This window comes from Thalassophryne amazonica, chromosome 8 (genome assembly GCF_902500255.1).
Source record: "Thalassophryne amazonica chromosome 8, fThaAma1.1, whole genome shotgun sequence".
NCBI classification, from domain to species: Eukaryota; Metazoa; Chordata; class Actinopteri; order Batrachoidiformes; family Batrachoididae; genus Thalassophryne; species Thalassophryne amazonica.
In genome coordinates, this window is record NC_047110.1 from 74,162,416 (window position 1) to 74,182,515 (window position 20,100).

At 42.2% G+C, this 20,100-nt stretch overlaps 1 protein-coding gene across 6 annotated transcripts in view; it reads right to left on the reverse strand.

Annotated features, from left to right (window-relative positions):
• Positions 1-20,100, reverse strand: part of shank3a (SH3 and multiple ankyrin repeat domains 3a) — a 624,660-nt gene that overhangs the window by 355,721 nt on the left and 248,839 nt on the right. For all 6 annotated transcript variants that reach the window (XR_004562245.1, XM_034176660.1, XM_034176659.1 and 3 more), the window contains one exon: positions 14,224-14,391. Coding sequence is in view for 5 of the 6 variants with exons in the window: in XM_034176660.1 (XP_034032551.1) it covers positions 14,224-14,391 (168 nt within the window). In the remaining variant the exon portion in view is untranslated. The remainder of the gene's footprint in view (positions 1-14,223; positions 14,392-20,100) is intronic.

The window sequence follows — 20,100 nt, forward strand, 5'->3', positions numbered from 1 at the left end:
ACGGTGCGTGCCCAGCCACGTCCTTTGTCTCGCTCCCGACGGCGTTCTTCTAACCGGTTGTCTAATCGTATAACCAGGTCGATAAGCCTGTCTAAATCCCGCGGCTTGTCCTTAGCCACCAGATGCTCCTTTAGGACCAGAGAGAGTCCGTTTACAAAGGCAACGCGGAGTGCAACAGTATTCCAGCTGGCCCTCGCAGCTGTGATGCGGAAGTCGACTGCATACTCGGCTGCACTGCGATGCCCCTGTCTCATAGACAGCAGCACCGTTGAAGCGGTCTCGCCTCTATGAGGGTGATCGAACACCAGTCTGAACTCCCTCACAAACTCAGTATATAACGTTAGGAGCCGTGAATTCTGCTCCCAAAGCGCCGTAGCCCAGGCGCGTGCCTCACCTCGAAGCAAATTAATCTCATAAGCCACCTGGCTTGAGTCTGACGCGTACATAACGGGACGCTGTGCAAAGACGAGCGAACACTGCATCAAAAAGTCTGCGCACGTCTCTACACAACCTCCGTACGGTTCCAGGGGACTTATGTATGCTTCAGGGGACGGTGGGGGGGTTCGTTGGACGACCAGTGGAATGTCTATATTTGGCACCAGGACAGCAGGAGGAGGAGCTGCAGCCACGCCCTGTGCTGCAACTCATCTAACACGCCTCCTGCTGGCGCCTGTGCACCCTGCTCTTCCATTGGATGTTCAATGGATGGTTGACGCCCCTCGGAATCCATGACGTTGGCTGAGATATCCTGTTGGGAAAGTGTAGTGACACGGACCCACAACAGGGGGCATAAATGAACGGTCAATAGATGAGCCAAAAGGTAACAATTTAATGTTGTGAATGTGCACAATGAAATACAGACAATCACAGAATTTGATATCAGTCAATATACAGAGGTGACGTGTGGGCAGGCTCGAGGAGAGAAGATGTCTGTCCAGAGAAGAGTCGGGTCCCACACGATTTCCACTGCCAACGGATCTGAAGTACACCAGAGTCGCCAAGTCCTGAGTCCCTAGGTGGCCACCGTCTCCAGCTGTCAGATGTGGTACTGCTGGCAGGAGGCAGAAAAACAGTTAAGGGTGAGTGTGTGAAAACACACCCAGTAAACAGTCAGCAATACAAGTCTCTGCTTTGTCGGGTGGGAACAAACAGCTCCACCTCTGAACACCATAAAACAGTTTGTGTCGGGTTAACCTTCTACTTTTTGCAGTTCGGTGTGAGGAGTGAAAATCGTTCACTCCTCGGCCATCCACAAACCCCAGCCTCCAGCTGACAGTAGTGGGTTAAACACCTGCAAACAGTTCACAACAGGAGAAAGCAAGCAACATGCATTGGCACAACAACGGCTGAGAATTTACCTATACGGTAGACGATATCTCGGCAGCGAGGTGGAGTTGCTGCCCGGCTTTTATGGTGATGGTGGTTTGTGGTTGATGAGTGACAGCTGGTGATGAGGTGGTGATGACTGACAGCTGTCACTCCCTGCTGCTCCTGCGAGGTGGCTGCGCCCTCTCGTGCCTGAAGCCCGCACTTCAGGCAGGGCGCCCTCTGGTGGTGGGTCAGCAGTACCTCCTCTTCAGCGGCCCGCACAGCAGTTCAGCTTTGTTTACTACATTAACGGTCTAAAAGTTATCGGACAAAAATTTATCAGAAGATAATTAGTCTGATAATGGTTTTTAAAGTTATCTAAAAAGATAATCTGATAATGAAAACATTATCTTTGATAATTATCTGTTATTGGATTATTGGAACTGTGCCCACCACTGCTCTTCAGGCAGTTTGAATAATTTAAGGCAAATAATAATGATGCACCCCCAATAGCTGCCCAGATGTGACTATATGCGGTAGGGACAGTTGTCAAAATAGTCCAAACTAATTTTCTGTCAATTGACTCATAATGTCAATACAACCCAGGTCAGATAGTGATATGCAATAAAATCCCCAGGCTAGAGTTAGACCACGGATGTGTTAGGTATATTGTACAATGAGCCACTGTGTTTTTAGGAGTAAACCCCTTCGGCTGCTCCCTTGTTTTCACTTGAGGTTATCACAGCAGATCCAAGGTGGATCTGCATGCTCATTTAGCACAGGTTTTACGCTGGGCGCCCTTCCTCATACAAGCCCGCATTACATGGAGAAATGTGGCAGGTTCAAGATTGAACCAGGAGCCTTCCACACTGAAACCAAGTGCACTAACCACCCGGCCCACCACCCCTGCCCTGATAAGCTGCTATGTTTTTCTATGACCTAATTCTGTTACTACCACAATACACAAAAAAAAAGTCACTAAGTTGAAAGATCTTAAATGTCCTAAAACCCAGAACCTGCTTAAAAACATATTTCTGGAGATAACCTAACAATGATGCAAACTAACATGCAGTTGTGAGTTTTTTTCTTTGTGGATATCTGTGCACAAGGCTTTCCCCCCCACTGATATTATTACTGTAAGTCTATAAAAGCAAAAGAGCACCTTATCTGCATCACACACAGCACCTGAGGCAGAATGTAAATCAGAGTCAGAGTTATTCAGGCAAGAGCGATGCCCTTTTTTTTCTCAGCTCTTTTGTTTCACATAACTGGGAGCAAGAAACTTTTCATCTAATCTCCATCTATCTCCTCTCTTTTTTGTGCTCCCTGGTTTTGTCCTGTGCCATTGCCAAAGAAACACACAGCTCTCTGCAGCAATTGTCTTTTGTTCTGTCTCACTAAGAGTGTGTGACAGCGGTGCGACGGCACACAAATGATGCTGAGATTGTTGTTGGTTATCAGACCTTCCTCACTGTGTCCTGTTGTATGCAATGTATACCAACAGAATACTAATGCTGGAAAGGACAGCGAGGAAGGCAGAGAAACAAAATAAACAGGAATTATCCTTAGATTGTTTAGATATTGTAGTAAGTAAGTCCATTATCTTTTAAAAATGTTTTACAAAAGAATTTTCAAATGTTTAAATAAACTGCACATTTACCACACATACTGTATAATATTCTATTCAGTGGCCAAAAGTAGCAATTTAATTTTTTTTTTTTCTGCATGTGACTACAACATTAAATAGCTCATTAGCTTCTGCTGGCTAAGGTAGTGTTTGCTTTATACATACATGTCAACCCCTTTGATGGTTCACCTGTATAACCAAGTGATAAAATCCATAAAATCAACACAAAATCCTTATAACCTCCAAATTGCACCAAAATCAGTTTTATTACAGTACACACAACTGCATAGCGGTATCACATAACTGGGGTTTTGTCCATATATTAATAACTAACACCAGGGATCTCCATGGGCTCTTTTATGGTGGAAGTCCGACACAGTTAAATCCTCTTGCTCCACAGTAAAATTGCTTGCTGTCAACAAAATCAATGTCTACAAGTACATTGTAGGTATTGTGTACAAACTCAATATATTTCCTGTGAATATAGTGTCACACAGCTGTTCTATTTTTACAGAAACAAGAACTTACAGAGTAATAATATATCACTGCTCCTAACAATCTTTGGCCCTACCACCTCAGACTGCTCTGCCCTATGACTGGACATTGCACGTCATCACACAGCTTCTATGAGGAGTACAAAGATGGTGGATGGCTGGCCAAAAGTCTGCGGAGTTAAGAAAAACAACAGTAAAATAAATTTACAACAGAAAACCCTGAATATCCGTAAGACTTTATTTGTAAGTCCGTATGACTCTGAAACTCGGAAAAATCGGTATAATTTACGGACAATCTGTATAGGTTGACATGTATGTTTATAGTATGTCCCATCAGCTGCTCCCTTGTTTTTTTCACTTGGAATTGCCATAGCAGATCTGATGTGAATTTGCATGTTGAATTGGCACAAGTTTTACGTCAGATGCTCTTCCTCATGCAACTCCACACTACATGGAGACACCGACAGGGGTGGCATTTGAACCGGGAACCTTCTGCACTGAAACCAAGCACACTAACTACTTAAACAAATATTAATGTGCAAAGTTTTCTAATGCTTACACTGCACACTTACCTCACATATGATGGTCTGTTCTGTGGCCAAAAAACTAATTTACTTAAATTTTATGCTTAGTCCAATAACAATATTTAGCTCATTAGCTTCTGATCACTAATGTGGCAGAGGTGGGATGAACTCACTGTCAAGTCATTCTCAAGTCATTAGTCTGCAAGTCCCAAGTTGAGTCTCAAGTTAGCTTGCAAACAATTGATTGTCATTATGACTTGAAACTTGACTTGGGACTTGCTGATTCATGACTTGAGAGTGACTTGATGGTGACTTCATCTCACCTTTGTAATGTGATGTCTGCATTATCAATAATAAATACACTGACTAAATTAATTTTGCTTCTTGATGCATGAAGAGGGAGCACCACATTTCAAAAATAAATGTGACTGACATTTAGCAGACATTTGTATCATATAATGTGTGTCCATATCGTTGATATGGTAAAATATTTTCCAGAAAAGAGCAAATGGGGCTGAAGATGCATACTACCTATTCATATTATTTTAAAATGCTTAATGGTACATCTGATTCATTATTGTACAACCCCTGGCAAAAATTATGGAATTACCGGCCTCAGAGGATGTTCATTCAGTTGTTTAATTTTGTAGAAAAAAAGCAGATCACAGACATGACATAAAACTAAAGTCATTTCAAATGGCAACTTTCTGGCTTTAAGAAACACTATAAGAAATCAAGAAAAAAAGATTGTGGCAGTCAGTAACGGTTACTTTTTTAGACCAAGCAGAGGAAAAAAATATGGAATCACTCATTCCTGAGGAAAAAATTATGGAATCACCCTGTAAATTTTCATCCCCCAAATTAACGCCTGCATCAAATCAGATCTGCTCATTGACATTGACCCTATGCCATGACATTGACCCTATGTGTCTTTTTGCAAGGAATGTTTTTGCAGTTTTTGCTCTATGGCAAGATGCATTATCATCTTGAAAAATGATTTCATCATCCCCAAACATCCTTTCAATTGTCCAAAATATCAACATAAACTTGTGCATTTATTGATGATGTAATGACAGCCATCTCCCCAGTGCCTTTACCTGACATGCAGCCCCATATCATCAATGACTGTGGAAATTGACATGTTCTCTTCAGGCAGTCATCTTTATAAATCTCATTGGAAAGGCACCAAACAAAAGTTCCAGCATCATCACCTTGCCCAATGCAGATTCGAGATTCATCACTGAATATGACTTTCATCCAGTCATCCACAGTCCACGATTGCTTTTCCTTAGCCCATTGTAACCTTGTTTTTTTCTGTTTAGGTGTTAATGATGCCTTTCGTTTAGCTTTTCTGTATGTAAATCCCATTTCCTTTAGGCGGTTTCTTACAGTTCGGTCACAGACGTTGACTCCAGTTTCCTCCCATTCGTTCCTCATTTGTTTTGTTGTACATTTTTCGATTTTTGAGACATATTGCTTTAAGTTTTCTGTCTTGACGCTTTGATGTCTTCCTTGGTCTACCAGTATGTTTGCCTTTAACAACCTTCCCATGTTGATTGTATTTGGTCCAGAGTTTAGACACAGCTGACTGTGAACAACCAACATCTTTTGCAACATTGCGTGATGATTTACTCTCTTTTAAGAGTTTGATAATCCTCTCCTTTGTTTCAATTGACATCTCTCGTGTTGGAGCCATGATTCATGTCAGTCCACTTGGTGCAACAGCTCTCCAAGGTGTGATCACTCCTTTTTAGATGCAGACTAACGAGCAGATCTGATATGATGCAGGTGTTAGTTTTGGGGATGAAAATTTACAGGGTGATTCCATAATTTTTTCCTCAGAATTGAGTGATTCCATATTTATACCTATTGCTTTTGAATATTTGGGGAGTCAGGTGGTTGTGAGATTGCTTATTATTATTATTATTATTGGTTAAGTGGTCCTTGGTATGAAAACATTTGAGAAACAATGCTGAACATTATAATAGCATTTATAAGCAGCAGACATGACGCATGCAGACAGGAAATGTAGGTGCATCACCAAATGTGGCAAACCATGAAGCACATTTGAAAACATTGTTCAGCCTCAACTCTTTGCAAGCCACATTGGTTGGTGTGTATGCTTGTATGAGGAAATAATAATGACTAGAAGTGTTTTGATGACTGTCATACATGCAGTGGGTGGTGTCCTTCAGTTTCAATTTATTTTCCTTTATATAGCGCCAAATCACAACAGAGTTGCCTCAAGGCGCTTCACACAGGTAAGGTCTAACCTTACCAACCCCCAGAGCAACAGTGGTAAGGAAAAACTCCCTCTGAGGAAAAAACCTCAAGCAGACCAGACTCAAAGGGGTGACCCTCTGCTTGGGCCATGCTACAAACATAAATTACAGAAATAATTCACAGAACAATTCACAGACGAATATACAAGAATTGCTGTTGGTGCGCAGGACAGGAGGGTCGCCAACACAAACACAACTCCCATCTCTGGATGGAGCTGCACCTTAAACAGAGAAAAAACAGAATCAGGCATCAGAAAGACAAAAACTACTGTATAATTTGCCAGCATTAATCAACAAGAAAAACAGAAGAAATACTAAGGTGATTGCCGGCCACTAGCCCTAAGCTTCACTAAAAGACCCAGAATTTAGGTGAAGTTGAGGCCGCAGCCTGCTCCAATTACTAATAACATGAATTAAAAGAGTAAAAAGCGTAAAACAAAACTGTACCAGTATACTGAGTATCATCTGCACAGCAATGAAAAGTAATCCCAAAACGCCACAATATGTGCCCAAGGGGTGCTATATAAAGGGAGAAAAGCAGGGGGCCTAAGACAGACCCCTGAGGAACCCCAAATTTCATGTCACTAAGGTTAGAGGTAGTGTTACTGTACGAAACACAGTGAGAACGACTGGTCAAGTATGACATCAGCCATGCAAGGGCACTCCCAGTAATCCCAAAATGATTTACCAGCCTATCAAGTAGAATATGATGATCCACTGTATCAAATGCAGCACTGAGATCTAACATCAGCAGAACCATAGTGGTGTCCGAGTCCATTGTAAGCAGAAGATCATTCACCACTTATTGAGAGCCGTCTCTGTGGAATGATATTTTCTAAAAGCAGACTGCAGTGGCTCAAAGAGATTATTCTCAGTAAGACAATCTATGAGCTGTCGTGACACCACTTTTTCCAGAATTTTAGAGCAAAATGATAGATTTGATATCGGCCAATAGTTTTTCAATACACTAGGGTCAAGATTAGGTTTCTTAAGTAATGGTTTAATCACTGCAGATTTGAAACGTTTAGGAACAGATCCAGAAGTTAAAGAAAGATTAATCATTTCCAGCACAATCGGCCCAAGAGTGGGCCACAGGTCCGTAAACAGTTTTTTTGGTATAGCATCAAATAAACAGGTTGTGCTTTTTGTTGACGTTACGAGTTTCATCAGCATGCCTAGTGAGATACTCTCAAATTCTGTAAATCTAGGTAATACCTCAGTAGTGGCGCCCATCTCAATAGCAGGGTGTAGTGGCTGGGTTAAGGCATGCTGGGATATGTTCAACCTAATGTTATCTATTTTCTTCTCAAAGTAATCTAGGAAATCTTGGGCTGTAAAAGGAGAGCGAGCTACAGGTGGTTGTCCATGAATAAGTGTTGCCACTGTGTCGAACAAGAACTTTGAGTTATGCTTGTTTTTGTTGATCAAATCAGAGTAATAGTTCTGCTTTGTAGCCAATAATGCATGCTTATAGTCTAAGATAGCATCACGCCATGCAAGGTTGAATACTTCTAATTTTGAACGACGCCATTTCCATTCTAGACCTCTTGCTTTATGCTTGAGGTCACGCAGGTAATCACTGAACCAAGGTGACTGCGATTTGGGGGAGCGTGGTTTCAACACAGGTGGTGCAATCATGTCGAGTGTCGTTTTGAGCACTGAGTTTAAACTATCCACAAGTCTGTCTACTGACTGGGTATTTGTCAAAAGTGAGGCTTTGTCCTTTAGTCTCATTCAACAGAAGTGCTGCCATTCTGAAGTAAACAAAAAAAAAATCTTGATTCATCACTCCTGTTGCTTACTCATTCAGCTTGTAACTCTTTGGCTCAGTTTCCAGCACAGGTCCTTTACAATACCAGTGTCTGTCACTACTCGGGCATTATGCAAAAAGTCCTGACACATCAAATACAGCATGTGGGCACCAGCTTCGATTACACTGGTCAACACGATTTTTCTTGCATGGAGTTTTTCAACGGATTTTGGGTCATTTGGGGGCGCTGAATCTGAATCTGGTGTTAGTTTTCGCCAATCACATCACGTTTTTGAGATATTAAAATATATTTCTCGTATCAAGCATTGAAGCAAAAGCTGCAGTCTCGCACACCTCTTTGGCACCATAAATAATATTACGGCTCTGGTTTAAAAACTGTGCTTTTTAAGCTGCTTTTGTGTATGATTGGTGGCATCAAACGCATGAGTGAATGAGCAACTTTTGTGAAATTCATCAATACGGAACATGCAGATTGCAAAAAAACAAAAACAAAACAAAAAAAACAACCATGATGTGATAGAGGACATCTGAGCTCAGATTCAGATTCAGCCCCCAAAATGACCCAAAATCAGTTCTGAAAGTCCATGTAAGGAATATTGTTTTCTTGTTTTTTTTTTGGACCAGTGTTATTTATGCCTGCAGAACAAGGCATGCCTTCAGCACCCATGCTCATTAGGTACATACAAGGTCTGTGAGAAAAGTATCCGACCTTTTTATTTTATGCAAAAAAATATATGGATTTGATTCATATGTTTTTACGTCAGCCAAGCTTGAACCTTCGTGCGCATGCGTGAGTTTTTTCACGCCTATCGGTTGCGTCATCCGCCTGTGGGCAGGCTTTGAGTGAGCACTGGTCCACCCCTCTCGTCGTTTTTTCATTGCGAGGAAATGGCGGAATGAGTTGGGCTTTGTTCCATCAGAATTTTTTCAGAAACTGTTAGAGACAGGCAGCTGGAAACCATTCGGAAAATTCACATGGCTTTCGGTGAAAATTTTATGGGCTTCACAGAGATTAAGTAGTGTTACTACCGCTTTAAGGACGGCCCACAATGGCGCACGGCGCGCCGCGCTCTGAGCCGCGATTGACAGGCAGAAACCACCAGATCATTTCTAAACGGATGGCTGTGTGGATCCCGGACCATCGTGTGCAATTTCTCTGGTTATCACAAGAGCTGGACATCAGCCATTTTCCGGCAGATTTCACTTTTAACAAGAGATTTTGTCATGGAAAGCCGCGTGGAGGCTTTGCGCGTCACGACGTAGCCACTGATGGAGCGAGACAAAGAGCACCTCCGTTTTGGAGTGTCAGAGACCTCGTACAATATGCTCTTTGGTCTTCTTAACTCAGGAAACCATTTCTGTGCTGAGTACAGACATCTACAATTCAATTTAATTTAATTAGCTTATAATGCGCCAAATCACAGCAAAGTCGTCTCAAGGCACCTTACATGAAACAATTCAACATAAAATTTAAATAAATAATTAAAAATGAACAAAAGAAAATCAAATACATCATTAAAAACAGAAATAAAAGAATAAAACAGATACAAAATAAAATCTATTCATAAGAAAGAATAAAAATAGGTTTTCAGTCTTGATTTAAAAATGTCCACGGAATCCGACTGCCTCACGGTCGCAGGAAAACTGTTCCACAGGGTGGGTGCAAGATGCGAAAAGGCTCTTTGACTTGCTGACTTCTTCTTCACCGTGGGAACACAGAGAAGTCCCGCATCCTGCGACCGCAAAACCCGGGCCGGCACGTAAAGTTCCACAAGATCAGCCAGATAAGATGGTGCCAGTCCATGAACAACCTTATAGGTCAATAACAAAACCTTAAAATCTGCTCTCACAGAGACAGGGAGCCAGTGCAGTGATGCCAAAATGGGTGTGATAAGTTCAGACCTTCTATCTAGGTACAAATCTAGGTACAACTTGAACCTAGATTTGGACCCATCACTGGGTAAGACACAGCTGCCAAAACAGTGGCACAACTACTGTAGCTGCGTGAGAGTCAAACCCCTCCTAGCTGCCTGGAATACCTCCCTAGGGAGGCGCCCAAACCACCTCAGCTGGCTCCTTTCAACACGAAGGAGCAGCGGCTCTACTCTGAGCTCTCCATGGATGACCATGCTTCTCACCTTATCTCTAAGGGATACACCAGCCACCCTCCCAAGGAAGCCCATTTCGGCCGCTTATACTTGCAATCTAGTTCTGCCAGTTATCACCCCTCATGGCCATAGGTGAGAGTAGGAACTAAGATTGACCAGTAGTACCGTACTTTTCGTCACAACAGTACGGTAAAGAGAATGCAACACTGGCCCTGCTGCGCCTATCCTCCGGCCAATCTCATCCTCTATTGTCCCCTCACTCATGAACAAGACCCAGAGGTACTTGAACTTCTTCACTTGGGGCAAGACCGCATTCCCTACCTGAAGTAGGCAATCCATAGGTTTCCTGCTGAGAACCATGGCCTCAGATTTAGAGGTGCTGATCCTCATCCCATCCGCTTCATACACGGCTGCGAATGATCCATTGAGTATTGGAGGTCACAGGCTGATGAAGCCAACAGGACCACATCATCTGCAAAAAGCAGTGATGAGACCCTGAGTCCACCAAACTGGAAACCCTCCTCCCCCGACGATGCCTCAATATCCTGTCCATGAATATCACAAACAGGATTGGACAAATAATCCAGGGGAGGTGATGGTCTAGTGGTTAAGCATTGGGCTTAAGACCAGAGGATCCTCGGTTCAAATTCCAGCCTGACCAGAAAATCACTAAGGGCCCTTGGGCAACATCCTTAATCCCCTAGTTGCTCCCGGTGTGTAGCAAGTACCTTGTATTGCAGCACCCTCATATCGGGGTGAGTATGAGACATTCTAAAGCGCTTTGTGTGTCTGATGCAGACGGAAAAGTGCTATATAAATGCAGTCCATTTACCATTTACCAATCCATATGAATTGAAAATCAATTTTCAAGTTAGAGGTACACTACATTGATAAACAGACTCCTGAATCAATCTAAAGTGTACCATGAATTAACTGATGGCTCAATTTTAGCTCTGGCACTTTCAAAGGTTAGCCTGAGGTTCTCATAAGACTGGTCACAGGAAGATTAAGTTTGTCTGCAAAGTAAAAACAAATTGTCATTTCTGATAGCGGTCGGTGACATAACAGGTAAATGTACGCATGTCAACTATTACATGTGGTTCACTGCGATACTGGTTGAGAAGAGGTAAATTATGCAATGCTATTTATGCAATGCTAACAAGCCAAAAAACAGCCAGCTTCTTCTTCTGTGCTACTTCTATTCTACATTTTCTGCTATATGTGCTGCCTCCATTAGCAAACAAAAGGCGAACAGAAGCACCACCAGTGTGTTGCAGCACAGTAGCAAAACCCTGAAGAAGGTTCCTGGTTTTTCATGAAATATGCATTTGAAGGCAAGTAATGTTACTCATCATCATCATCATTTCATCTTCAACCACTTTTCTGGGATCTGGTCGCGGGGGCAACAGCTCCAGCAGCGGACCCCAGACTTCCCTTTCCTGTGCCACATTGATCACCTCTGAGTGATCAATGTGAGCCAGTGTGGAGATATAATCTCTCCACCTAGTCCTGGGTCTTCCCTGGGGTCTCCTCCCAGATGGACGTGCCTGGAACACCTCCCTAGGCCTCCCCCAGGAGGCATCCTTACCAGATGCCTAATCAACCTCAGCTGGCTCCTTTCAATGTGAAGGAGCAGCGACTCTACTCCGAGCTCCCCACGAATGACCGAAATTCTCACTCTATCTCTAAGGGAGACACCAGCCACCCTCCTGAGGAAGCCCATTTTGGACGCTTGTACCCGCGATCTAGTTCTTTTGGTCATGACCCAACCCCAGTGGTGGGCACAGATAACCAAAAAAATTTACTTTGATAAGAGATAATCAGATAACTGAAAAGTTATCTTTGATAAAGATAAACCGATAAACCACCCAAACATGTTTCGGAAGTTACAGATAACTGATAAACTCCAGTGTTGTCTCTGGTATATTTGCAACTACTAACAAGCTGAATTTGAGTTTTAACACCACAATCGCTTTTGGAAGCGACAAAAGACTCAAACAATGAGTCAGCATTTCTATGTTAGAACATGCTGCCCCCTGCTGGAAGCTACACAACTACAGCACTGAAGCACCCTGAAAGCAGTCACAAAGCCAGCTCTCTACTATCACAATGCTCCAGTCAGGCGGAGGCCTTGACAAATAAAGGCATCCTGACTTATGGTTTTGTGTGAATACTGATAGAATAACTCCATTAATGTCAATTCTGTCATTTGTACAAAGTTAAAATATAACATATATCTTTTAATGTTGAATAATGCACTAATTCTGAGGTTTTGTAACACACACAGATCGCAAAGGATTCTGGGTAAAATGTGCCTCTGCTAAACACTGATTGGTTCAGTCATTCATTATGTAAACCAACACGTTAATGTGACGTGTGTCGTGTGTTGGTGTTTATAGATAATTAAGATAAATGTGCTTTTGTAAAATATTCCATTTTTTATTTGTAAAAACAGGCATTTTTACGGAGCCTTGGAAGTGTCATCGCAAAATGTTTTACATGTGGAGAGAATGTGCGCACGTTTTATGATGTTGTAAAACGTGCACTCAATATTGTTGACACATAAGTGTTGGCTTTACACTGTGAAGAGAATTTTTTGGACCGAGTTTCAGGTTAATTGCGCATCCTGCATCATGGAGTAACAAGCTGCGTTTAACATCTGACGACCACCTCCTGATCGCCGATCGTATGGTCAAATGAAAATCAAACCTGTTTGATATTATTCTGGTCGGCCGTCGTGAGGGTATCCTGCTGCTGAAGAGCAACAAGCGTCCAACTGCTTGCACTGTGCATTAATTTGTAAAAAAAAAAAAAAATACTGCCATGAACACCACTGGCCAGTAGATGGCAGTAGAGGCCTTGAAATCTTTCCAAAACAAAATCCCAGATAATCCGTCTGCTACATTTAAGATTCGTAAAATTTAACAAACGCAAATACAATAACGTCTATAAACCCAGAGAATATATTCACGAGAGTTTTAGGCACTAGAGTTTAATGCTGCTGTTCGTGGAGCCTGAACAGAGTGTCTGAAATGCATTTGTCCTGTCGTGAACACCCTGTCCTACCCATAATGCACTGCTGGGCTCAGCATGTGCTCACATGCTGAGCCCTTTTTTTTTTTTTTTTTTTTTTTTTTGGTGACTAGTTCTCCTTTACCTGCAGAGGTAGAGTGGTTTTTCCTGGAAGTATCTCTCTACTGTTTGCAGAGGGTAGAACTATATACATCTGTTAGGAAACTTTTAACAGGTAGGTCTCAACTGATTTTAAATTTTAAAAATGTTTGCTGTTGTTCAGCTGGGTTTACTGCATTATCGGTCTTAAAGTTATCGGAGGACAATTCATCGGAAGATAATTAGTCCGATAATGGTTTTTAAAGTTATCTAAAAAGATAATCCGATAATGAAAACATTATCTTTGATAATTATCTGTTATTGGATTATCGGAAGTGTGCCCACCACTGCCCAACCCTCATGAGCAATGTTAGTTTTGGCTTATTGTAATTCAACCTGATCTCATGCCAGTTTGTGATGGCATCATAAAAATGATTTAATCTATAGTTTTGTGATATGTCACAAAAATATAACACATTTCGTGACAGTATCACAAAATTATCTCTTGACGGTTTCACGAAATTTGGGTTGATGCGCTGAGGGGAAAATGTGATGCATTTTGTGATGGTACTACAAAAAAGCATGAGATTGGGCTGTCTAATTTATCATGGAACATGAACAGCTACATTAAACAAAGAATTCAGACTTCAACAAAGAATTGAGGGGGTTTGCATCATATTGCACCAAATCAAATATTTCAGAAAGTATTGTCCTGAATCGTATTGTAGTCCATCTATCGAGCTAAATATTAGAAAGATACATACACCTACGATTTACAATTATGAGGATTTTTTAATGTACTTTAGTTCCATATTGGAGATTCTAATAAACACATAAATCCAGCCTAAATGTTCTACCACAATACAAAATCTCTCTGCAGAACAAAGAAATCAAGTGAGTGAACCAATGAAAACAGTTCTTAATGACTGCATTTATGTTCTGCACTCCTCACTGTTGTATCTGTGTATGTATGTCAGTGTACATTACCCTGATATTACCTGGTGAATCTCCTGCCAGCCATTCTCGTCCACACACCCGACCTGTGCGTGATCATGCAGTAGCAGCTCACAGCAGTAGGGATCTCCTCCTACCATTGAGCTGTGGTAGAGAGGAGTCAACCCCCGACTGTCTTTATAGTCAGGCGATGCACCCAGGTCCAACAGTGTCTGGAGAGAAAGGGAAACAGGTCACAGGAGATAACGTAAAAGGGAATATATAGAGTTGAACCCATCTCAGCAGGCCCCACACTATGCTAGGACTTCTCAAGTACTGATTAATTATCTGTACTAGAATAAACAAGCAACACTCATCCTAGCACATATACAAACCCTGCGCTGACTGTAGCTGATATACGAGGTCTGTTAGAAAACTATCCGACCTTTTTATTTTTTGCAAAAACTATATGGATTTGAATCATGTGCACTTGCATCAGCCAAGCTTGAACCTTCGTGCGCATGTGTGAGTTTTTTTCACGCCTGTCGGTTGCGTCATTCGCCTGTGAGCATGCTTTGAGTGAGCAGTGGTCCACCCCATCATCGGATTTTCATTGTGAGGAAAATGTCTGAATGATTTGGAGCTTTGCTGCATCAACTTTTTCCAGAAACTGTGAGAGACAGCCAGGTGGAAACCATTCGGAAGATTCAGACGGCTTTCAGGGACGATTCTATGGGATCACACAGATTAAGGAGTGTTACAACCGGTTTAAAGACGGCGCACAATGGCGGAGGGCGCGCAGCGCTCCGAGCGGCGATCGACAGGCTGAAACGACCAGATCATTTCCAAAGTGAACACTGTGTTGATCTGGGACATCGTCTGACTACCAGAGAAATGGCAGAAGATGTGGACATAGCACTTTTTCGGCACATTCCACTGTTACAGGAGTTTTTGTCATGAAAAGACGTGGAGGAATTCGCGCATCGGGACGGAGCCGCTAATGGCGGAGAACAAAAAGCAATGCCGTGATGAAGCCTCACAGGACATGTTTTGGCATGTCCAGCTCGTCCACAATTTCTCGGATAGTCACATGACTGAAAAGCCACCGAAAGCCGTCTGAATCTTCCGAATGGTGCAAGAGCTGGGCATGTTACAACATGTCCTGTGAGACCAACACGGAGGTGCTTTTGTCCCGCGCCATTAGCGGCTCCGTGGCGAATTCCTCCGCTCCTCTTTCCATGACAAAAACTCCTGTAACAGTGGAATGTGCCGAAAAAGTGCTATGTCCACATCTTCTGCCATTTCTCTGGTAGTCAGATGATGTCCCGGATCAACACAGTGTTCACTTTGGAAATGATCTGGTCGTTTCAGCCTGTCGATCGCCACTCGGAGCGTGGCATGCCCTCCGCCATTGTGCGCCGTCTTTAAACCGGTTGTAACACTCCTTAATCTGTGTGATCCCCATAGAATCGTCCCTGAAAGCCGTCTGAATCTTCCGCATGGTTTCCACCTGGCTGTCTCTCACAATTTCTGGAAAAATTTGATGCAGCAAAGCTCCAAATCGTTCAGACATTTTCCTCGCAATGAAAATCCAACGAGGGGGGTGGACCACTGCTCACTCAAAGCGTGCTCACAGGCGAATGATGCAACTGACAGGCGTGAAAAAACTCTTGCATGCGCACGAAGGCTCAAGCTTGGCTGATGCAAGCACACATGATTCAAATCCATATAGTTTTTGCAAAAAATAAAAGGTCGGATAGTTTTCTAACAGACCTCGTATATGAAATATAGTGGCGAGATTGAGATGGTTTGGACATGTGTAGAGGAGGGACCCAGGGTATCATCTCTCATGTCTCTCATACAGAGGATAGGGCGAGATGGAAACGACTGATCTGCTGTGGTGACCCCTAACGGGAACAGCCGAAAGAAAAAGAAAAAAGAAGATGGACGATCATTTGTAAAGCATCCAGCAGGTGCCAGTGTTACGAAACAGGTTTCCAAATGTTCTTCAACTGTGTTTTGTCATCAGTAATTTGCATTAACGATGAAACATTCTACCTTCTCTTTAATTCCTTTAATTCCACTTTTACTTTCCTGTTCTATGGATTATTTTGTACCTTATTTTCTCAAATTTTATTCTTCAGCATTTACACTCTCAAACTAAGTTCTCTCGTCATTCCATCTGGCCTTCAGTTTCTGTTATTTTAATGTCTTACAATTGCTTCTTAAAAATGTATTTCTTATGTTTGTTTTTAATTAATAGCCTTGCACAGCCTTGCCAGTTTACCGATTGCTGTTTAGTTGTGAATTTGTGCAGAAATTTGGTCCACGGTAACTATGCTATACAAATAAACAGCTTTACATGAGGGCTAAAATTTATTGAAAAATTGACAAGTAAAAAAAAAAAAACAATGTAAACATCAGTCCAATGCCAAATACAGCAAAGCAAAACAAAAATATGTGGTCTGCCTGTTATCCAGCTCCACTCCATTCTTCTTCCTTGGCTTGTCCATCACCTCTCCATCAGGTTTTATAAAAATTGATACAGCAGTTTGTTTGTTTTGTTTGTTTGTTTGTTTTTTTAGATATTGACAAAAATGGCAGTTAAACATTTTCTTAGGCAAACTTAACAAAAGTGGGTGAAGAAAAAAATCATTGACCTACTCCACTATGCTCCAAGAGGGATCATGAAAATTGGTTCAGCAGTTTTTAAGAAAGCAAAGAACATGCTGAAAAATACTGCATTGTTAAAGAAAATAAATAAATAAAGATTCTCCCCGTTACTGCAGCTGGATAAGCTCCAGCATCTAATGACATCTTCCTTGGTTGATACCCCAACTCTCCACCAAGGTCACAAATCCTGATTCTCAATTCAGGAGTACTTGCGCAAACCTGCTAAAAGTCAAACAAATAATGCAAAAACATTACTTCCATGTTGGAGGTAATCAAATGATTCAAGCCTGAGAGTGGCTGTTGAGGATGGGTTGGAAACCATTTTAAAGCACAAAATCTCTGCAGCCTACCACAATGAATCTATGCATGCAACTTAATCTTTCCTGCAGATACATAATGAGCACTCCAGGGGTGAATCAAAAATTTTGCTCTGGGTAAAAAAAATAAAAATAAAATAAAATAAAATGCATTTTCTAAATAAATTACAGCAAACATTATTCAAAGAAAATTGCCTTGCAGGGGTGGTGGCCAAGTGGATAATGCACTTGGTTTCAGTGTAGAAGGTTCCTGGATCAAACACCACTTTGGAGTGGAGTCAAGAAGGGCATCTGCTCTCAGATTTCTATCAATTCAACATGCAGATCCACCTCAGACCTGCTGTGGTGACCATGAGTGAAAACAAGGGAGGAGCCAAGGGTTACGATTAACCTTTTAATCGACTTCCTCAACCTCTGGCGCTGAAAAATTAGGCCAGTGTGGAGCTGCCAAAACCCGCACTTCCTTTAATGGCCACTTGAGACTGACTCCAAAAGCGAGTCACATCTCACAGACCCCATGCTAAATTAACAGTTTAAGCTATAAAGTAATGCAAAATTATGGGCTTTGAATGACAGCTAGGGTATGCTAGGTACAGATGGCCACCAGTAACAACAACACTGCCTCTTCGTGCGAGCGGCTGTTACAGACATGATGATGATCTTATTCTTAAAATAAATAAATAAATAAACAATTTCCTTCAGGATTAATAAAGTTCTTCTTATTCTTATTGTCCTTCATGAGCATTTTATTAGAAATATATGACACAGTATGGCATATTGTGTTGTTAATTGTACTAATGGACAATCTAAGAAGACTGTGCACCAGTATTTCTGTTGAGTGAAATTTTAGTATGATTTAATTTGTATATTAGCACCATTAAATCTAATCAGGTGTGGATATCTTGGTGACTGTAGCTCCTCTGGTGCCACACTTACTGAGGAAATATATAAAATACTTCATTACTGTACTTAAGTAGAATATATATACATATATATATATATATATATATATATGCTTTGCGCCATGCGGCTCCACCGCGACGCACGGAATTCCGCTCCTCTTTCCATGACAAAAACACCTGTAACAGTGGAATGTGCCGTTCATTTCTAAACTGGACGCTGTCTTGATCCGGTATGTCGTCTGACTAGCACAGGAATTGTGAAAAGACGTGGACATCAGCACTTTTTTGGCACATTGAGACAGACGTGCGGAGGAGTTCCACGCGTCGCGGCAGTGCCGCATGGCGCAAAGCAACGCCGTGATGAAGCCTCACAGGACATGTTGGGGCATGTCCAGCTCATGCTCAATTTCTCGGATAATCACACGACTGAAAAGCAACAGACAGCCGTCTGCAAGCCACCTGAAAGCCGTCCTGTGTGACCAACACCGAGGTGGTTTTGTGCCGCGTAATGAACGGCTCCGTGGCGCGTCCCTCCGCTTTTCTTTCCATGAAAAAAACTCCTGTAACCGTGGAATGTGCCAAAAAGGTGCTGATATCCAAGCCGTCTGCCTTTTTGTGAAAGTCAGACGACGTCCCGGATCAACAAAGCCTTCACGTTGGAAATGATCTGGTTGTTTCAGCGGGGTTTGAGCCTGTCGATCGGCGCTCGGAGCGCGGCGCGCCCTCAGCAGTTGTAGGCTGTCTTTAAACCGGCTGGATCACTCCTTAATCTGTGTAATCCCCATAAAATCATGCCTGAAAGCCATATTAATTTTCCGAACGGTGTCCACCTGGAGGTCTCTCACAGTTTCTGGAAAAAAATTGATGCAGCAAAGCTCCAAATCGTTCAGACATTTATTCGCAATAAAAAAAACGACGAGAGGGGTGGACCAGTGCTCACACAAAGCCTGCTCACAGGTGAATGACGCAACCGACAGGCGTGAAAAAACTCACGCATGCGCACGAAGGTTCAAGCTTGGCTGATGCAATCACACGTGATTCAAATCCATATGGTTTTTGAAAAAAATAAAAAAGGTCGGATACTTTTCTAACAGACCTCGTGTATATATATATATATCATCTCAGTGGCATGTTAGATTAGATTAGATTAGAAAGAACTTTATTAATCCCTTGGGAAGACTCCCTCAGGGAAATTGAGGTTCCAGCAGCATTGTATAGCAGCACACAGGGTAAGAAGCACACAGTATCAAAAGTGAAATGAAAAAGAAAAACAGTTTGCAAATATAAATATAAATACACAATATAAATACCACACATACTGATCAATACTCATTTACTGGCTAAGACTGTTCCTCTCATTCCTGACCTCTGTCTTCCTGTTAGTGAGGAGTTGTACAGTCTGATGGCCTGAGGGACAAAGGAGTTTTTCAGTCTGTTGGTCCTGCACTTGGGAAGGAGTAGTTTGTGGCTGAAGAGGCTCTTCTGGTGACTGATGACGGTGTGCAGAGGGTGACTGGCATCGTCCATAATGTCCAGCAGTTTGTCCAGTGTTCTTTTCTCTGTTGCCATCACCAGAGAGTCCAGCTTCATGCCAACCACAGAGCCAGCCTGCCTGATCAGTGTGTGTTGTGCATTTGTTGTGATTAAAGGCTTTAAGAGAGCCCTGGATGATGTTCAGATCTCAAAGTGGTGCCTAGAGTTCATACGGTATTAACTATTACAGCTTTTAACCCGGAGCAGAGAGAGCTTATGAATGTTACATGATGCGGCGACATTTAATATATGAGCAAGAACACAACCAACCGGAAGTAATCCATTTCAACTTCAACAGTTCGGGCTCAACAAGAATTCAATTATGTGACTCATGTAAACCCTCAAACCAGACTGACACAAGGATGTTCAGTGAATATGCTAGCTCATTCAGCAAGGCCATGTTAAGCCTCACATATTTAGTAATTGCTCATACACTCTCTGCATTAAATCGCTCCGACACCCTCTAACAGTGATTGCCTGCCTGCAAACTCTCCTTCTCCAGAGGGGAAACTTTGCC